Genomic DNA, 20,527 nt, shown 5'->3' with positions numbered 1-20,527 from the left:
TCACACAGAAGCTGAATGCAAACAGTTTTAATAATTTTATCAAAATGCAGTTTGAAAAGCAATTTCCATATTAAATATACACTTAGAAATGGCAAAATGAGAAATACTACATGGTTTATACACGGTGAAACACTTCCTCATATATTACCTTTACGGCGGCTGGTAATTTACAAAAATGTAAGTATAAAAAAGGAAAAATGGAAATAAAATATATAACCTCAACCAACAGCAGGCAAAATATACATCTCATTGAACAACAGAATAGAGGCACTTTAATCAAGTGTTGCATGTCATAACTGCAACTCATGAAGTAAACAGTAATGTAAATGTCAGAACAACCCACTCTAATCCCACAGTCTTCCAGATCTAAAGTTATTGTTGTGTATTATGAGTAATTTGGAAAATAATTCTTGCAGCCACTTTCACAGTAGGAACCTCACATTTGAATCGGGATTTGTGTGCACACTTCAATCTTAACGAGTCTGGCCCCGTCCTGTCTGCACACACACGGGTGCTGACTCTGGTCCGCTGGCGTCCTCGTTTCTGGCCTCCACAGAGATGCAGTAGGTGAAGTTCGGGCTCAGGTCGGTGAGAATGATGCTCTCGCCGTACACAGTCATCTCCTGGAGCTCGGCGGAGCTGTCTTGCCTCCGGATGATCATGTTGTAGAAAGTGGCTCCGACTACGTCAGACCACTCGACGAAAACGACTGTCGACATCGCGTGGTTGACATCCAGTACGGGAGCTGAGAGTCCTCCTGCTGCGGAGAAATAAGTCACAGTTGTTCATCAGATCTTGTCCAATAAACATGGCTGCGTGACAGCTTTAAAGGCACACACTGCAGGATTTGTTAACTGTTGGAAACACCATTGAAATGTAAAAAAAAGTTGATAATTGAGTCTCATTCATCGCTTTCGCCCAACAAAAGCATCGGTATGGCGACCTGAATGAGATCAACAATCAACTGTCTTTCCCAAGAAACATCCCGAACACAGCAAAATAATCAAAATACAGGCAAAGGACAGGAACTTTACAAACACCACCAGACAGGGATTGTGAGTCGTAACTAAAGTTTTTAAAATGATGTGTAACAAACTCACCATTATCTGCAATTTGCTCACTGAGATCCCTCCTCCTGCGTCCTTCTCTTACCACTACAGGAGCAAAGATTAAGAGATTTCACCAATTAGTTTGTCTCAAAAACAGATCAAAATGTGTCTTCTGTCTCCACTATCCTCCTCATGCACACTCATTAGTTTCTTACCATGCGTGACATTTGTCGTCTCGCTCTCTCCGGCAGCGTTGCTGGCTGTGATCAGCAGGTTGGTGGAGGCGATGTTGGCCAGAGAGCAGGACAGCCCTGCAGTGGTGCACAGCTGGACCTTTGGCGCGACACTGTTGTCGTACACGGTGTACATGGTGGCTAACACGGACGCGTTCCACGAGACTGTGACGAAGGAGCTGTTGCCGGTGTAGACCACTCCTGATGTCGGACAAGGAGCTGGAAGAGGAGATGGTGGAGTTAGTTCAAACATCTGACCACATGATAAAGACAATGACACTTACATCATTGGAACTTTCAGCAGAAATGTAAAAAGTGCGTTTGGACTTGATTATGAACTGCAGTCTACCTGTGGTTCCATTGAGAGGCGCAGACGGGTCGCTGGCACCGGCAGCGTTCCTGCTCTCCACTGTAGCGACGTAGGACGAGCCGCAGGGGAGAGGAATCTCAAAGTACGTCACGCTTGTATAGTAGGAAGAGAGCTCGAACTGGGATTGGCTGTCTCCCAGCAGAGTTCCTGTCAACTTCAAGATGTACTCGGTGTTGTTGCAGGTGACCTGCGTCCAGTTGAAGCGCATCACCTGGATCTGGTCCCGCATCGGCCTCAGCTTTACGTCGATGGCGTCTGGGGCACAGGGAGCTAAGGGAGAGAGAGGATGGTTTATATTCAGTCTAATGCAAACACCATACAGCTGTTTGGGGAGTAACATGCAGCTGCTGTACCTGCTCCACTCTGCACTGGGTCACTGAAGGAGCTGTTGCACGACCCATCTGAGGCCTGGACGGAGAAATTGTAAGCTGTCCCACACTGAAGGCTGTGGATAGTACAGGTGGGATTTGTGCTTTGACAGTACAGCATGTCTCCATTCGCGGCCTGGGCACAGCCAAAGAATTCTACAGCGTTATCTTTGGGCGTCCATGACAGCAGTGCAGACTCGTTGTTGCAGTGGTACGTAACTGAGAGACCATCAGGCTGGCAGGGACCTGAGCGTAAAAAGCAAATGGGTCAGTGGATGCACATGCACTGGTGTTGTTCATGTCTTTTATGTACAAGGACAAGTACCTGAGCTGACTGTGACGTTCTGACTGGCCTTGCTGGTGCAGTTCTCATGGCTTGCCGTCACAGAGACTGTATACTGGCGGTCACAGTGGAGCGCCGACAGGCTGCAGTTGTTGGAGGTGCTGTTGCAAGTGTGCATGTGTCCGTCTTCGCCCGTAGCGACAACCTGGTAGGTTTCAGCAACAGGAGAGGGGCTCCAGGACACCACTGCATCGCCACAGGAGGGGGTGACCGTCACGTTCTTTGGCGGACACGGCTCTGTGAATGGGGAGATGTTTCCAAATCAGCCGTGGTCATCGGTTTTGATTGGCAGATGTTGGCTATTGCTACGTTTCCAGTCTTTATGCTGAACCTACTGACTGTAACTTCATCGGTCTGAATGAATACGAATGCAGTCTTGATCTCAAATACAATGATTTTTATAAAATGTCTTAACATTGTAGAAGCCAAGAAAATGGGATCCACTCATGTGAACAACACTGTCCTTCAAAACAAGTACCTAAAAAAAGATGTATTACAGAAAACGACTACAAATGTATATACCCATGCTTATCCTGTAGGTTGGACTCCTCATCCCGCTGCACTGGTCTGATGAGGCAGATACAATGATCTTGTAATGGAAGTCACATTGTGCTCCGTGCAGGTAGCAGCTGGTGCCGGTGCTGTTGCAGGACAGGTAGGTTTGGTCTCTGCCTTCTGCTGTGGCCGTGTACACCGTGTCTCCCTCGCTGCCATCCATCAGACTCCACATGACGAGGATGGAGGAATTGTGGCACTGGGCGACCGCTGTGATGGCGGAGAGGGAGCAGGGGGCTGGGGGAGGAGACAGATGTAATTAAATGACAATGCACTCAGTGTAAGTGGACATCATTTTGGATTAGCCTAAAATCATCTGCATATCTCTTTCGCAAAGTCAGAAATCTGTTACCTGTCTGTAAGCCGATGGTGGCACTCGGCTGACTCTCACACTTGCTGTTCTTAGCGATGACACTGAAGTTGTAAAGTACGCCACATGCCAGGTCCTCCACCTCACAGGTAGTGTTGGAGGAAGTGCTGCAGTTGGCTATGCGGTCCTCTCCGCCTACAGCCGACACAAAGTAGCTGTCCGCCCCGTTAGTGGCGTTCCATGATATCCAGGCAGAATTGGCCACACAGTCGAGTCTGCCTCGGATTCCCTGAGGCTGGCAGGGAGCTAGAAAGTACATGAGAGGTAAATAAGTGGCTGGATGGACGGATTTAAACAAGGATGGGCGGCATTTGAAGATCCCATACCTGACGGGATGCTGTGGATCTGTGTGTGCCGGCTGCGGCAGGCTCCTCTGACGGAGGTGACCCGAACCGTGAACATTTTTCCGCAGGTCACGTTGCTGATGGAACATGCGGTGGTTGTGGTGTTGCACGAATTCATGATTCCTCCGTTGTCCGCTGTTACTGAAACCAGGAAGTGGTCAGCCTCTCCGCTGGCATTCCAAGAAACCGCCATGTCGCTGGACGAACAGCTGACCTCGGCGTTCACGTTCTGAGGTGGACAAGGAGCTGTACATAAAGAGAGATTATGATCACTCAGCAACAGATTTTATGATGAAATAACTGTGTGCAGTGGCGTGCACAGACTTTTTGAAGGGCAGGGGCGAAAAGAAGGGCCCTTTAGCGCACGTTTTGGCTCCCTAGAGGGCACTTTAGCGTGTATTTTGGCTCCCAAGAGGGCACTGTAGCACACATTTTGGCTCCCAAGGGGCACTTTAGCGTGTGTTTTGGCTCCCAAGAGGGCACTTTAGCACGTGTTTTGGCTCCCAAGTGGGCACTATAGCACGCTTTTTGGCTCCCAAGGGGCACTTTAGCGCGTGTTTTGGCTCCTAAGAGGGCAGTTTATCATATTTTAACCAGCCAAGGGGGCAGTTTAGTGTGTTTTGCCAACCAAGAGGGCACTCTGGCACGCTTTTTTGGCTCCCAAGAAGGCATTCTAGCGCACGTTTTGGTTCCCACCTTGTGCACATCACTGACTGTGTGTAACTGTAACTGTGTCAATTAATAATACAACTGTTTCTTCATGGGTTCCTCTCCTCTTACCTGAGTTGAACATCACAGCCTGACTGGGGACACTCGAGCAGTTGTCGTCCATGGCCACAACCTGAACGGTGTAGCAGATCCCACATGTGAGGTTGTCCAGGCTGTGGCTGAGGTCAGAGGTCTGCCAGCTGACGTTGCCATAGCTACTGTTGGCCGTCACTAAGTACTGTACAGCACCGCGGCTGGCCGACCAGGACACGACAGCAGAATTGCCGAGACAGTCATTCACCACTGAGACGTTAGTGGGAACACACGGCACTGCGGGGAGGAGGCAGAGAGCAGGAAGTCAGCAACAATTCATGTGATGAGCATCCTCAAGTGAAGTAGAAGAAACCCTCATCCACGATGACTATTTTATGTAGATGGCATGTTTCTGTTTGAGCCCTCACCTGACTGCAGACTGCTGCTGTGACTGGAGGTGATGTTACACTGCTGGTTGGAGGCCGTGACCGACACGGTGAAGTTGTGCCCGCAGACCAGACCGGGGACGCTGCACCGATCGGAGGCGGACATGCACATGTTCGAGATGCCGGTGTCGGTCTGCATGTTGGCTGTGTAGTAGTCCGAACCGTTGGTGGTCTGCCAGGTTACCATGACGATGCTGGACAGACAGTCCTGCGTGGCAGAGACTCCTGCAGGTGGACACGGCCCTGAGAGAAAAGCCACACGAGTTAATGTCTAGACCGTTTGAGATCATTTCTACTGTTATATTTGAAAGTACGACGTGTCAGAAGTACATAACCTACATGTCTGCACGGAGGCTGGAGCACTGGAGTCTCCAGGACAGTGCTGGCTGTGAGGTGTCACTGTGAGGCTGTAGGTTTGTCCGCAGGTGAAGCCAGAGAAGTGGGCTGTGGTGAGATTAGTGGTGAGTCCCGTTACTTGGTTTCCAGCCTCGGCCGATACGTTGTAGTACTTTGTCCTGTTACTGGCATCCCAGCTCAGAGAAACGACTTTCATACTGCAATCCACAGCGGCAGACAGATTCTGGGGCACACAGGGATCTGAGAACGACACAAAGATGACTGAAATGTTAAAACATATCAGGAGTTAATTAATGTGTATTATAATAATTTACTCATGTTATTTATGTTAACTAAAGTATTAATGTATACATTGTTTAATAATTTATAAAGATGCTGTTTAACATTAATTAAAGCAGTAATAAGCATTAACTAACAGTTAATTAACAGTTAACTAGTCAGTAATCATTTACTCATAGTGTTTTATTTCAACTAAGGTAATAATTGATACATTATACATTATTTAACTTCCTGGAGACCCCAGGAAGAGAAGCTACTGTCTTCATAAAAACAAAAATTAGTCTAGTCTTAGTCTATAAAGATGCTATTTACATGAGTTAAATCAGTAATAAGCATTAGCTAACAGTCAATTAATAGTTACTAATATGTCTAATATTAATTTACTAGATGCTTTCAACAGTTATAAGCATTAACTAACAATTAATTAATTATGTTTGCCTGTAGACAGACTGTATGTTCAGCAGGCCTGACTAAAAGTTATTCAAAACATGTATATTTTCCATATATATGGTACCAACTTATACATTTCTTTCAAGGAAACTTCACATAAACTACTTATAAATTACAGCCCGGTACAAAACGTACCCATATAGATGACAGAGCTGTTGCTGGGCAGGCTGGTGCAGTTGTTATCCTTCGCCCTCACCGCAACAGTGTACCGCTCTCCACAGTGCAGGTCGTTCCAGGTGCAGGAGGTGGTGTTGGTGTAACACATGTGGGTGTGACCATCGAGCCCGGTTGCAACAGCGACGTATCCCTCAGCGCCATCGCTGGGCCCCCAGCTGACAGAACCCGTGTTAGACATACACTGTACATATGTTGTGACATGGTAGGGGACACATGGAGCTGGGGAGAGAGGCAGGGGGTGAACATGCAGTCAAATATACACATGGAATTCAAACTAATGTGTGTTATGGCATCAGATGTGACATCATACCAGTTTTGAAGAAGGCAGGGCTGCTGGGGAGGGTGTCGCACTCGCTGCCTCGTCCTCGCACGGTGACATTGTAGTCCTGTCCGCATGGTAGAGCAGCAGACAGGAGGGTCTGGGTTGTGTTGTAGCTCTCTACATATCCGAGGCTTCCTGTGGCTGTGACCAAGTAATTCACAACACCACTCGCTTGGTTCCAGGAGATCTGGACATCTGAACTGTTACAAAATGTGTGAGCAGACACATTCTCAGGCTGGCACGGCTCTGAGAGGAGCAAGATGAAAAAAAAAAACAACACACAAGAATGAAAAATGATTGAGATAAGTCATTAATTCAAATTCTATATCAAGTAATATCTCAAAGAATGTGATTATTCCAGCCTCTTAGAGGTGTGGATTTTTGTTTTCTTTGTAGATTTCCATTATTCAATCAATCAATTTTTAAACTCAACAAGACCTATGAAGCTGTTTAGCGTCTGCGGTACCTGTTTGGATGAACACGGTGCTGCTGGCCTCGCTGCAGCAGCCTTGACTGTGTGCTGTTACAGTGAAGTTGTACGTCTCTCCACAGTCCAGCCCTGGAAACTGACAGGTGGAGCCGGTAGAGTTACAGCTCTTCACCTCCCCTCCTGATGTCTTGATGGCGCTCGCTTTGTACATCTCCACATCAGACCGCTCCTCCCAGGACAGGGCTGCGGTGCTGGAGCCACACTGCAGGTTGACTGCCACGCGACGAGGCGGACAAGGACCTGTGGAGAGGTGTCGGAGGATGAGGGTTCATTTAAAATCTCGATCAGATGAAACCCAGATTAATTCTTAGTGTAAACACTCAGTGACTCACGTGTGGTGAGGTTGGTGTGCGTCGGCGCTGTGAGGCTGCACTGCTCGTTGGTGGCGGTGAGGCTGAGGTTGTAGGTTTCCCCACAACTCAAACCCGTCACGTTACAGCTGTGCTGCTGAGTCTCACACAGAGTCTGAAGGCCTCCGCTGACGATGGCTGTCAGGGAAAAGTTCGCTGTGCCATAAGTGGCGTTCCAGGACACAACGGCAGCACCGTCAGTGTTACAGCTGACCTGTACCTCCACCTCTCTTGGCAGACAAGGAGCTGAGGAAAGAGTACATTAATGCATGAGCACCACAATTATTTAAAAAAACCTGACAGGAAATTAAATGTTTCCTGAATATGTCTTTACCTGATGTAAGTGAGAACACGCTGCTGTCAGAGCTGTTGTACTGCTGCCCCAAAGCCTTGACCCAGACGCTGTACACTGTGCCGCACATCAGCCCTGACACAGCACAGTACGTATCCGTGTGTGTGCCAACACAGGAAGCCTTGTGTCCATGCTGGTTGTCAAAGTATGCAACATAACCCACGGCGAGGTCGCTCAGCTGCCAGGAAACTGTCGAAGTAAGCTGTTCACACGCCATACTGGCTTGAACGCTGGTGGGTGGGCAGGGCTCTGAATGAGGGGGGAAAAGACGCACGTTCAAGCAGCACACCTGTACACTGTGAATTCTTTTTGCACAATTCATCCCGATCAGGTGACAAACCTGTCATGAGGCGGTAGGGTGCAGAAGTCACAGAGTTGTTGCAGGCCTGGTTGTGTGCCATCACAGTGACATTGTAGATCTGACTGCACTGCAGGCCGTTCAAGGGGCCGCTGGTGGTCGTAGTGTTACAGGTGACCGTCAGGCCCTGATCAGTCACAGCCTGGACAGAGTAAGATCTGGCACCTTTTGCTGCCCCCCACATCACCTGTGCAGCGCTCACGTTGTAGTGGACGGACAGATTCATGGGCACACAGGGCTCTGGAGGGACAGAAGTGAACACTCATATGTCTCTACTCTAGGTTGTAAAATGGTTGAACTCCCACAAACACAATGGCTGACAGGACACTGTACCTGTGGTGAGGTGTCCTGCCATTTGAGCGGTGTTGTTGCAGGCATCTCCCAGAGCTTTCACGGTAACATTGTATTCTTCTCCACACTGCAGGGAGCTCAGCACACAGTTGGTGTAGTTGGTGGTGCATTTGGTGGTGTGGCCCGATGACGCTGTGAGCTCAGTGACATAACTTGTGGCTCCGACGCTGGGCTGCCAGGAAATGGTGGCAGTGTCGGCTTCACAGTCCACGATGGCTTCAATGCCGCTCGACTCGCAAGGTCCTGTGGAGTCCAGAGGAAAAGGAGCTTTGATCTATTGCTTTTTTTGCATATTGCCTCAAATATCTATGCACAAGTCTGACTAAGAAGTTTGACGAATAGACCCAGATTAGTCTCCAATAGCGAAGTAAATTAGGAATATATTGGTCTTGGTCTATTGGATTGGCCATGAAATTTTATAGTATAATTATAGTCACTCGTGGTCCCCAGTGGATGAACCTAATGACGTCACAACAAACTTTAACTCTGTTTGTATTGAATTTGTCTTTACCTGTTGTAAGAGTGGCGACGTTGCTGTCAGAGCTGTTGTACTGCCGTCCCAGCGCCTTGACCCAGACTCTGTATACTGTTCCACACATCAGCCCTGAGACCATGCATCCGGTATCTGCGTCTGTGCCGACACAGGAAGTGCTGTGTCCGTTCTGGTTGTCAAAGTAGGCGACATAACCCACGGCGAGGGCGCTCTGCTGCCAGGAAACAGTGGCGGTGAGTTGCTCACACGCCACACTGGCTTGAACGTTGGTGGGTGGGCAGGGCTCTGAATGGAGGGTGAAAAACAGTGAGTTAAAAATCAGAACAGTCACTTCTGTAAATATATTCACAGGACCTGTGACTAACCTGTCATGAGGTGATGGGTGTGAGAGATTAGACTGTCACAGCCAAGGTTGTGTGCCGTCACGGTCACATTGTAAATCTGACTGCACTGCAGGCCGTTCAGGAGGCAGCTGGTGTTGTTGGTGTTACAGGTGGCCGTTGGGCTCTGATCAGTCACAGCCTGGACAGAGTAAGAGCTGGCACCTTTCGCTGCACCCCACATCACCTGGGCAGTGCTCACATTGTAGTGGACGGACAGATTCATGGGCACACAGGGCTCTAAAAAGAGAAAAACATTTAGTTTTAGTTTAACTCGAGGAAAATGCCTTTAAGATTGTGGTGCTTATCAATTACAATGGACTCAATAAACTTAATTTAGTCTAATTCTTGTTTCATGGTTACAAAAGAAGTTACTTGATTCCAATTCCTAAAGATTAAGATCTGTGGCACTCGCATCCTTTTCTTTATTAACTAGACAGATTTCCTTGACACATTTAGGCTGTGTTAAAATCAATACTGTTAGATTTAACCAATAAACACCTGTTGTAAGCGTAACAGGGGCACTAGCAGGGCCAGGACAGCCCGTATGCATCGCCTCCACAGTGACAGAGTATTCCTGGCCGCAGACCAGGTTGTTGAGGTTGCAGGACGTGCCCATCACACTGCAGGAGGAGTTGCGTCCATAGATGGAGGTCGCTTGGACGCTGTAGGCCGTGGACGCCGCGGCGCTGTTCCAGCTGACCACAGCGTCACGTGTAGAGCAGTTCAGGTTCGCTGACACGCTGGTGGGAGGACACGGTGCTGGAAAAGGAAAGAGACCAAAAGTTTAAAACTAAAATTAAATGAGTAGTTCAACATTTTGGGGGATTGACACTACTCTCATGTCTACAGGCTAAATATGAAGCTAGACCAAGATACGGTTAGCTTAGCTTCGCACAAAGACTGGAAACAGGGTTATAAAAAATATTATTACGATATAAGTCAGGATATCTTATTACCTTAATTCTTACATTCTTGGGTTATCTTGCATTTTTCGATCAGTTAATGTGCAAAATGTATTACATGTTCAGGAAACTATTACACAACAAGCCATTGTGCTAAGCTAACAGTAGCTTCATATTTAGCAAACAGACATGAGAATTGTGTAATTTTTTTTCCACTGACTCTCAGCAAAAAAGTGTATTTTTTAAAAATGCTGAACTGCTCCTTTGAGAAATGGTTGTTATAGTGAACGTATTCAGTGTACCGGTGAGCTTGTCGATAGGGGCGCTCATCTCGCTCATGCACACATTAGTGTGTCCCGTCACAGTGAATGTGTAGAGCTGACCGCAGCTCAGGTCCAGGAAGGAGCAGCTGCCCTCAGTGGAGTCACAGGTGGAGTTAACACCTGCAGCAGACGTGGCTTTAACAGTGTAGTTCTGGGTTGTGCTGGTCTGGCTCCACATCACCGTCAGGACATTGCTGCTGCAGTTCTGGTCGACGGAGGTGTTCTCAGGTTTACAAGGAGCTGGAGGCGGTTGAAAGAAGAGCAAATTCCATTACACTCCTATAATGCACTCTTCAGCAAACATCAGTTTCTCTTACAATGATTTTATATTGAAGTTTTCACATGAAAGAGCTCCACTGACCAGACTGAACCGTGTAGTCAGAGCCAGCGATGACTTCGCAGTGGACGGAGGACGAGGTGACGGCCACCTCGTAAACCTTGCCACACAGCAGATTATGAATGGAGCAGGAGTTGGACGTCGAGTTGCAGGAGGCTCTGTGTCCGTCAGTGCTGATGGCCCAGGCGGTGTAATCATCTGAGCCTGTGGTCTGTGTCCAGCTCACATTCATCACGTTGTTGTTGCACTCTAACTGGGCTAAGACGTCTTCTGGGAGACAGGGAGCTGTTGGAGAGTGAGAGAAAGTTCCTTATTTTATTCTAACTTGTTTTCATGTTTGTTTGGACATGTGTTTTATTGTTATCGTTATTTTCTATGTATGTGGTGGCCTTGATCTGACTTCTTTCATATTAAGTGGTTATGTACTTTGGGTTCAGAACCAATAAAGACGTTTTAAAGGTGCATGTTCATTGCCATGCACCAGTGTGTCTTTATATCTTACCAGACTCAAAATGGATGTCAACGTGTTTGCTGCTGTTGCAGCTCTCTGTTGAAGCCACCAGTGAAGCAGAGTATGACCGGCCACAGTGAAGCTTTACAGCACAGGAGGTGTCGTTGGAGGAGCAGGAGGCTACGTGTCCGTGCTGTCCCGTCACCTGTACAGTGTAGAAACCTGCTCCGATCGTCTCGGCCCAGGAGAAATTACCTTTGTTGGTCCCACAGTCCACACGAGCTGTGAAGTTTGTTGGCTGACAAGGAGCTGGAGGAGGAGGAAAACTGATTTTAGATTGTGATTATTTTTCACTGCAGCAGGTTAAAGCTGTTGCCATAGAAACAAATCCTACCTGTGCTTATTTCTATGGGCGGACTGTAGCTGCTGCGGCAGCTTCCATCCTGTGCTGCGATGCTGAATGCATATCTCTGACCGCACAGCAGGTTAGTCATCGTGTGGGAGGTGTTAGAGGTGGTGTACTCTGAAGGAGGGACTGCACCACCCATCCTCTCAGTTTTTAGAGAATAGCTGACTCCAGACTCTGCACTCTGGTCCCATGTGAGGGTCAGCGTGTTGGTGTCACAACTGACCTGGCCCGTCAAGTTAGTAGCTGGACACAAAGCTAAGATAGCATGGAGAAAAAGTTAAAAGAAAAGTGACTCTCTGCACTATTTATGCATCTATGTTACACACTTCTTGCATTTAAATCCACTTTCAGGTGCAATATGCAAGCATTTTTGTTGCAAACATAAAAAATTAACTGAAATTATTAGCAAAATGTAAAGAAAAAATGGAGCTGATGCTATGTCAAAGCTATACTGTGTTACAGAGATATCTGCTGAAGTTAGCATGCTAACCATTTAGCCCTTGACCTGAAAATACCTCTTTTTCTGAGCAGTTCAGCAGCGCTAGCACCAACACTCTCCTGGAAGTTTTGCTAACTGCATGGCTAACTGTGCTAACAAGCTAACAGCAGATATAGTTTTAGATATATAAACATAATACAGTTAGCAGTTATTAGCCGTGACATGTTGCCCTTATTTGTTTGGAGCATGAATTCAACAGGTGACCAATTCTTACATATTACACCTTTAAAGACTCATTATCTCCTAATTTCCGTTCCCCTCACCAGTTCTCAGATCCACGGCTGAGCTCGGCTTGCTGCTGCAGCCCCTGTCCACAGTCACAACAGTGACAGCATAGGTTTCCCCACAGTGGAGGTCGGTGAAATTGCATGAGTTGGAATAGTTTGAGCTGCAAGTGTGAGTGTGGCCATCAGCTGCCGTTGCCGTTGCTATGAACATCTCAGCCCCTGTGACATTAGACCAGGAGACGATGCTGTCCTGACACGCTGGAGACACAGTGACATTACTGGGTGCACAAAGACCTGCGGAGAAGGCGAGAAAAAGGGTTTAATGTTGTCTCTATAGAGCTGAAATGTAAGGATATCTATGGATATCTGTGTTAAAGCCTTTCTGCACCTGCTCTGAAGCTGTAAACTGCACTTGGGTTCCCTGCACATGTGTCAGAGAACGGTGTGACCACGATGCCATAAGTTTCACTGCAGTGGATGTGAGGTATCTGACAGCTGGTGGAGTTGGTGCTGCAGTGGTGCGCGTGTCCATCCTGGCCTGTCATTGTCACGTTGTATCGTGTGGCACTGGGGCTTCCTACCCACGACACCAGGGCTGAGTGATTGAGACAAACCAGAGTGGCGCTAACATTCGTTGGGGCGCACGGGACTGGAGGGTGAGACAAGAAAAAAGACAGGGTGAGGAGTTGTAGTTTGTTAAGAGTTCATAACATGTAGTTCATTTTATAAGATTTAGCAGTTACATATATGTGAAATTTTGGGAAACATTGCGACGTATATTGAATGCTAAGTATGAAGCTGGAGCGAGCAGCCATTAGCATTAGCTTATCAGGAAGACTGAAAGAAGGAGCAAACAGCTAGCTCTCTCAAAAGATGTTAAAACCTTTAAAGCCGATTAATGAACACATTAAACCCTTTTTTTAGTACTTACATACATGAACAACACAATTATTGTTGAGTAGGTGGATTTTGTTACCTTCAGACAGAGCTAGGCTAGCTATTATTCCATTTCTATTTTTTCTGCTAAGCTAACTGTGTACTCACTGCAACAGTTATAGACTCCTACAACCAAAATACAAAATACAAATTCAAAATAAGTGAGAATTTTTTAAGTCAATGGGCTTTTTTTGGTTAAAACAAGCTGAAGATATTTTCAGGTTATTTCTAAAAACACAAAATATGTCAGTAAATACTCCAAGTTTTAAAATTATAGAGCGCTTACGTGTCTTACGCAGCTGTTTAGAAGTGGATATTAAACGTCAATACACCGAACATGTACGCAGTAAAATGGTGGAAGGAATTACCTGTTTGAAGAGATTCACTGACACTCGGGGTGCTGTTGCACTGTGCCCCCTGAGCCTCGACTGTCAGGTGTAAATCCAAGCCACAAGGAAGATTCTGGAACGCACAGCTGGTATTTGTAGTCTGGCAGCTGTCCTGATAGCCTACACCTGCTACCTGAGCCAGGAAGCCGAGGCGTCCCAGGGGTTCAGTCCAACTGAACACTGCTGTGTTGGTCTCACACGTGTATTGCTTAGACGTGATCGCGGGAGAACAGGGAGTAGTGGTAATGTTGGTGCTGGAGCTTGGTGCACTGTCACACTGGCTTCCCTGTGCAGTAATGGTGGTCATGTAGGTTTCACTGCACAGGAGGTCTGTCAAGGTGCACGTAGCAGCAGCTGAGGTGCATGAAACTGTATGCCCGTTTGTAGCTGTCGCGTTTACTACATAACCTGTGGCATCGGCCATCAGCATCCATGACAGAGAGGAAGAGTTGGTGCCACAGATCAGAGTGCTGTTCTGGATAGAGGGAGAGCAAGGAGCTGAGGGGAGGAAATGAAAGGGAGAGGGGTCAAATCGTGTTTCTAAATATATAAATATGTAGTTGTTCTTAAGTCTTTGCCTCTTTTCTACCTGTCATGAGGGTTGTTTTGATGCTTCCAGTGCTGTTACAGGTGGCGTCCTCAGACATCACAGTCAGGTTGTAAACCTTTCCGCACTGCAGCTGACTCAGCTTACAGGAAGTTGTATTGCTCCTACAGCAAGCATAGTGCTGAGAGTTTTCCTCCTGAGCGTGCACAGTGTAGGCCACGGCGCCGGCAGCAGCCTCCCAGGACACTGTGGCCATGTCCGAACCACACTGGAGGGCGCTGGTGACGTTGACGGGGTCACATGGTCCTAGAGAGAAGATCGCGTGGTCAGCTCCAAGTCAAGAAGATGCTTTTGATTTACAAAAAAATGTGCAGAAATAAGTAAACACAACCTGTCGTCAAAGCAGTTTGCGTGGGAGAACTGGAGCAGTAGCCGTCCTCTGATGTCACCGCGACGTTGTACTGACTGGCACACTGCAGACCGGAGACGGAACATGTGAGGCTGGATGAGGAACATGTTTTGGAGAAGCCGTTGGGCCCCGTCACTGTCGTTGAGTAGGAGGTGGCACCACTGGAGGCGTTCCAGGAGGCCAGGAGAGAGTCCGTACCGCAGTCTGTCACTGCTGTTAAACTCTGAGGCGGGCAGGGCGCTGGAGGAAGACGTAACAGTGCGTGAAATAAAATCAAAGCAACCTAACATCATTAATCAAAACTATTATCGTCATTATCATCTTTATTACCTGTCTGAACGGTCTGTGGGGGGCTACACGGTCCAGTGCAGCTGCCAGAGGAAGCTTTGACGGAGACATTATAAGTCTGTCCACACTGCAGACCACTCAGAGTACAGTTGGCCTGGTGTGTGTCGCAGGTGGCCGAGCTAATATTTCCAGGCAGCAGCATGGCGGTGACGCTGTAGTTGAGGGGAACTGCAGAGAGGCGCCAGCGGACCATCACGTCATTGGTGCCACATAGCAGGTTTGTAGTGATGTTCAGTGGAGCGCATGGTACTAACAGAGACAGAACAGTGTGGGAGTTAGGCAAAAAGGAATAACTCAGAGAAAGATGGAATTTCTTAAAGGAATAGCTCCACATTTTGGGAAATATAAGTTGTAGTTGTGGTTTTACAGAGGGGTTATGCAGAGACTGTTTCTTGATTGGGTGCAGTGCTGTATCTGTTCAAGTAAGGTTCCACCGCTCTCTCAGTACCTTTGTCTTGCCTGTAGGGGGCGCTGTAGTTGCTGACACAGGTGCCGTCGGTGGCAGTCACCATAATGTCGTACGCCTCGCCACAGAGCAGGTTACTCAGCGTGCAGTTGGGGCTGGAGCTGCTGCAGTTCATGGTGTGTCCGTTGCTGGTGGCTGTCAGAGCGTAGCTCGCTGCATTCACACTGGGGGCCCACCACACGAAAGCCATGTTGGCTCTACAGATGAGGTGGCTGGAGACATTGGAGGGAGGACAGGGCTCTGGAGAGAGGAGACAAAACATCAAACGCTATGAAGAAGTCCTTATAAAAAAAAGCACTTCTATTTAGTATTTTTTTCCAAAAAATAATCTCCACCATTATGAAACTGATGGTGTTACCTGTGTTCAAAGAAACCGTGTCACTCAGTTGACCCGTGCAGTTGTCATCAGCTCCCGAGACACCAATGCTGTAAACCTCCCCACACCGGAGTCCTGGGAGGCCACAGGAAGTTGTATTGGTCATGCACTCTGACCTGTGACCTCCGGCGCTCACAGCGACAGCAGTGTAGTATTTGGCACTGTCACTGGCCACCCATGACACAGGAACCGGATGCGGTGCACATGTGTGCACGGCTGAGACGTTGGTGGGAGGACACGGCACTGAGAGGAAATAGAAATGAAGATGTTTGAGGCTGCGTTCAATGTCTCAGTGCTCTACTATCCTTAATGACGATCAATCTACATTTCTCACATGATTGCACTGTGACCTCCGTGCTGGGCATACTGAAGCACGTCCCGGTGACAGAGAAGACCACCACCGTGTAGGAGCTTCCACACAACAAGTCTCCCGTTGTGCAGTTTGTCTCTGTGGAGTTACAGTGCAGGGGGTTACCCATCCCTCTGGAGATGGTGGTGGTGTAGTTTTCGGCTGGAACTGACATGTTCCAGGTGACCGTCAGCTCACCAGTCACACAGGCCACACTGGCCCTCACATCCTCAGGGCCGCATGGCACTAAAAGAAGAGGCATCATACATCAAGAGTCAAAAGATGTATTTGTCACATGGATAACTGTAAATGTAAAACAGTAAAACTTTAGTACAACCTAGTGGTGATCGCAAATAGCTGCAATTGAGACTGTTTCATAACCAGTTTCAAACTCTTGGTTGTGTGTTTAATTCCCTACCTGAGTCCATTTGAATAGGTGTCGAGGTGGACGTGCAGACTCCATCGTCATAGCTGACGGCGACGCTGTATCTCTTTCCACAGGGCAGAGAGGTGATTTTACAGTTGTTGAGTGTGTTGCTGGTGCAGTTGAGCCGAGCCCCGCTCCGGTCCTCTATGGTCGCTGTGTAGAGGCCCGTGGGCCGATGGTTCTGCCAGACTATCAGAGCATGGTTGGCGTCACAGTCTCTGTATGCCTCAATGTTGGTTGGAGGACAAGGGGCTGATGGAGAGGCAGAGGAACTTGGGTTTGAACATTGGGAATGATGTACACATTTCAGTAAAAATGGTTCTAGCTGTTTTGAGACATTTTTATGCAAAAAGATTAAATAGATCAGATAAATCCAATTTTAACGTGACCCAGCCTTCTAAACTACCTGTCGTAAAGGTGACCACGTTGCTGGAGCTGCTGTTGCACTTTAGATTGGTGCCGATTGTGTGAGCGGTGTAATTCTGTCCACACTGAAGTCCCTGCAGCAAGCAGTTGGTGCCCATTGAGTTACAGCTGTACGAGTTTCCATTTGTGTCCTGAGCAACAGCAATGTAGGATATGGCACCGATACTCGTCGTCCAGTTAACTCTAGCAGAATCTTGGCTGCACTGGACCGACACAGAGACGTTGGTGGGGGTACAGGGAACTGGAGAGAGAGAGGAAATGTTTGTGTTCAAGTCCAATCTATAAATGAAATCATATAAAGTGTCTGACAGAGCTCCCAGTACGTACCAGTCTCAGCAACCTCTCCCAGCACTCTGTTAGTGGAGCAGTTGTCATTGGAGGCCACGATGAACACACTGAGGTGTTCGCCACACGGCACCCCGGTCACTGCGCAGCTGTTGGAGGAGGAGGTGCAGTTGTAGGTTTCTCCGGTGTTACCTTGTGCTTCCACCGTGTAGGAAAGAGCTCCAGCGGCAGAGTCCCAGGTGGTGATCAGTACGTCATCGCGACACTCTGCTGACGTCTTGATGTTTGTTGGGAGACAAGGAGCTGGAGAGAAGAAGAAGACTTGGTTATATTGCAAACAATTCTCAAACAGGAGGTGATAGTAATTTATTGAGGACTATTTTCAGCAGCAGCATCATAACCTTATTTTAACCTGTTAAGAAAGCAAAACAAATCAAATCCTACTCACCAGTCCGGACGAACTCAGGTTGGCTGGGTTCGCTGTTACATCCGGTGCTGACGGCGTAGACGGTGTACCTGTAGTACTGACCGCAGCCCGTATTAGTGAACAGACACTTGTTGTCTGCCGTCCTGCACGGGGTCGACCTGCCGGTGTTGTCCACGGCCGTGGCCTCATAGAAGCGGGTGTTGTTGGTGTGCTCCCAGCTGAAGATGATCACGTTGCTGGAGCAATCGTGTGAGACTTGAGTATTCGCCGGAGCACAGGGGACTGGGTGAATGAGACGGGGAATTAGACAGTGAAGCTTAACTAATGAGGAGGAACTGGTTTAATATACATAGATTTACTTCTATTGTTTGAAACATTCACAAATATCTCACAAGTAACCTGAGATTTAACTCCTTTTGTAACTTAGTAAACAGGTGTGTGTGCAAGACATTAGATCATTTTCCCTGTGTGTGTGTGTTTGTGTGTCTCCTTCACCGTTTCACTTTCCAGACTGATACCAAAGCTGACCTTTGAGATAACTCCCTGCCTTCAATGCTGTCTTTAAAGAGCTTTAGATTAACTGGTGTTGGATGGCAGGTCTCGGTGGCTAATATGAGGGTGTGTTGCACCGCTCAGCATGAGAACAGACTATAGGACACCATGGGAGGATCCTCAACAGCTTCCCACAGGACAGACTTATGGGGAAGTTTTGTGATAAAGAGCTTCGAGTATTGCATTTGAGAGGTAAAATGAGAAGATGTGTGCACGCATGAGGGAAACATATACAGACATGTGAGGAACAGGGACAGGTGGAGACGGTAGTGACAGACACAAGCCACGTGTGTCGTTTCCACATGAGCAGCTCACCTGTCTCAAACGTGGAAGAGATGTTGGAGATGCTCTCGCAGTCGTCAGAGATGGCTGTCACATGGACCCGGTAATTCTCACCACACTGGAGCATGGTGATCTGGCAGCTGGTGGAGGCCGATGTACAGTTAAGGGACGCGCCGGTGCCGTCCACTGCCGTGGCCCTGTACATGTTGGCTCCAAACACCAAATCCCAAGTCACTGTCACCATGCCGCTGGTGCAGCTGTAGTCCACAGATATGGTCGTCACTGGGTTTATGGCTGAAGGGAAACAGATCATTCTGAATATTTCTTCAGTTCATTGAGCCCCAAAACATGATGTCACTATGAAGGATAATGTACATTTTCCTGTCTGTGAAGGGCTTCATATATTTGCTTACTTCTGTACTTTTCTAGATTTTGGTTAGTTTGCACAAAAGCTGCACAATAACACGTACAGCTGCTGGAGTACGCTTGACCACAAATAATGCGGAAGACCAACCAATATAAACACAACTCAAGGTTTAAAGAGAGTGTGTATAAAATCTGACAAATGAAGTATTTTGCTGATGGACTCACTAGAGGTAGTGTATGTCTCATTAGCGGCCTCCCCAGGAATCAAGAATACGTTGAGTGATGATACTCCCACTGTGTAGGTGGAGCACGGCTCCAGATTACTGATATCCATGGACGTGGTGGAAGTGTTTCTGATGACCGGGGCGTTGCTGGGGTCGTTGTCGATCACAGCCACCTGATAAAGCAGGACTCTACTTACGATGTTCCACGTCACTCGTGCTGTGCTCTTTCCCGTCTGTACAAGAGTCACACCTGTTGGTGGCTGTACCACTTCAAAGAGAAAATACAGGTGTTAATATAATGCATTGTTTTCATGTATCCTGAGCTATAAAGGACTGTATACTGTATAACTGCATATGAATTGTAGTTAAAGGAGAGATATTATGCTCATTTTTAGGTTCATCATTTTATTTAGGGTTACCACCAGAATGGGTTAAATGCTTTAATGCTCAAAAAGACACATCAGTTTTCTCGTACTGAAGCTCTGTTATAGCTCCTGTCCCTTTAAGACCCCCCCCCTCCCCTTCTGAATACCCAGTCTTCTCTGATTGGTCAGCGCACACATGCCTGAACAAGCTCTGCTAACAACAACAGAGCTGCTGTTCTAAATCAATTCTAATATACCAAATTAGTCGCCAGGCATAAAATTATGCAAATGTCTGACCCGGTGATGGAGTGTGATGTCACAAAGTCACAGAATGAGTTTCTGTTGGTGCAGACAATGATCTTTTTAACTTGCAAGATCTTTTACGTGCACCGGAACCTTTATAAAACAATGAAGGAAAGTGACGGAGCATAATATTTCTCCTTTGAGTAGCTTACTGAATATCATGCCTTTAATTCTGCATTACGTAAACGATCCCTTCTGATTAGAAATCAACCAAACCAGCATGTAATGTGCACTTACACGTAGTGATTGTTTTTGTGCTACTTTTAGCGCCTCTCCCGGCGACGTTGGAGGAGTAAACGAAACAGCTGTACGTTGTAGAGGGACTCAGGCCGTCCACTTGTCCACCCAGGGTTGTGAAGGTCTGGTTGTATTTAAATGCGGGCAAACTAAACAGCTTCTCCACATACAAGATGTAGCTGTCCGCCCCTATCACGCTCGACCACTCAAACTTTATAGATGTGCTCGAAATAGCTTTGGAAAACGTGATCTGAGATGTGGCAGGCACTGTTGGGGATGGAAGATAAAGACATATTCAACAGAAGGATTCATCTGGTTAACGTGACTGGCTACTTTTAAAAAAACGTGTCTTTACCTGTCATGCTTATTTCAACATCCGTGCACAGGATGTCATAAAAACGAAAGACCTTTAGTGTGACATTATAGACACGTCCGGGTCTTAATCCCTGAATCAGCCTCTGTGTGCTGGGTGCTGACTGCATTA

At 47.4% G+C, this 20,527-nt stretch overlaps 1 protein-coding gene across 1 annotated transcript; it reads right to left on the bottom strand.

Annotated features, from left to right (window-relative positions):
• Positions 1–12: 12 nt before the first annotated feature.
• On the bottom strand, positions 13–20,520 carry LOC115572397 (uncharacterized). The gene is made up of 43 exons (XM_030402416.1): positions 20,399–20,520; positions 20,044–20,310; positions 19,140–19,406; positions 18,582–18,842; positions 17,736–17,996; positions 17,330–17,590; positions 16,983–17,243; positions 16,568–16,828; positions 16,135–16,395; positions 15,783–16,043; positions 15,407–15,664; positions 14,941–15,207; positions 14,593–14,850; positions 14,244–14,507; positions 13,634–14,152; positions 12,718–12,978; positions 12,366–12,623; positions 11,589–11,858; positions 11,246–11,503; positions 10,768–11,028; positions 10,386–10,646; positions 9,680–9,940; positions 9,164–9,418; positions 8,817–9,083; positions 8,288–8,548; positions 7,937–8,194; positions 7,579–7,845; positions 7,227–7,490; positions 6,871–7,134; positions 6,393–6,650; positions 6,041–6,301; positions 5,159–5,416; positions 4,802–5,062; positions 4,413–4,670; positions 3,615–3,878; positions 3,271–3,534; positions 2,886–3,155; positions 2,346–2,600; positions 2,006–2,266; positions 1,632–1,922; positions 1,265–1,501; positions 1,101–1,154; positions 13–760 (listed from the first exon to the last, which is right to left on the bottom strand). Exons 1-43 carry the CDS (start codon positions 20,403–20,405, stop codon positions 474–476), a joined length of 11,079 nt encoding a protein of 3,692 aa, XP_030258276.1. The 5' UTR covers positions 20,406–20,520; the 3' UTR covers positions 13–473.
• Positions 20,521–20,527: the final 7 nt, after the last annotated feature.

The sequence above is a fragment of the Sparus aurata genome, chromosome 21 (assembly GCF_900880675.1).
Source record: "Sparus aurata chromosome 21, fSpaAur1.1, whole genome shotgun sequence".
NCBI lineage: Eukaryota > Metazoa > Chordata > Actinopteri > Spariformes > Sparidae > Sparus > Sparus aurata.
The sequence above is the reverse complement of the archived record's forward strand: the minus strand, read 5'-3'. Positions and strand labels throughout refer to the sequence as shown.

Bases quoted from the DNA above. Each gene is read 5' to 3' on its own strand.
- LOC115572397 (XM_030402416.1), bottom strand. The intron at 16,396-16,567 runs GTAGGGAATTAA...CTCTTCTTTTAG, and splicing joins ACCTATTCAAATGGACTCAG to TGCCATGCGGCCCTGAGGAT. The intron at 3,156-3,270 runs GTAACAGATTTC...CTCCTCCCCCAG, and splicing joins CACCATCGGCTTACAGACAG to CCCCCTGCTCCCTCTCCGCC.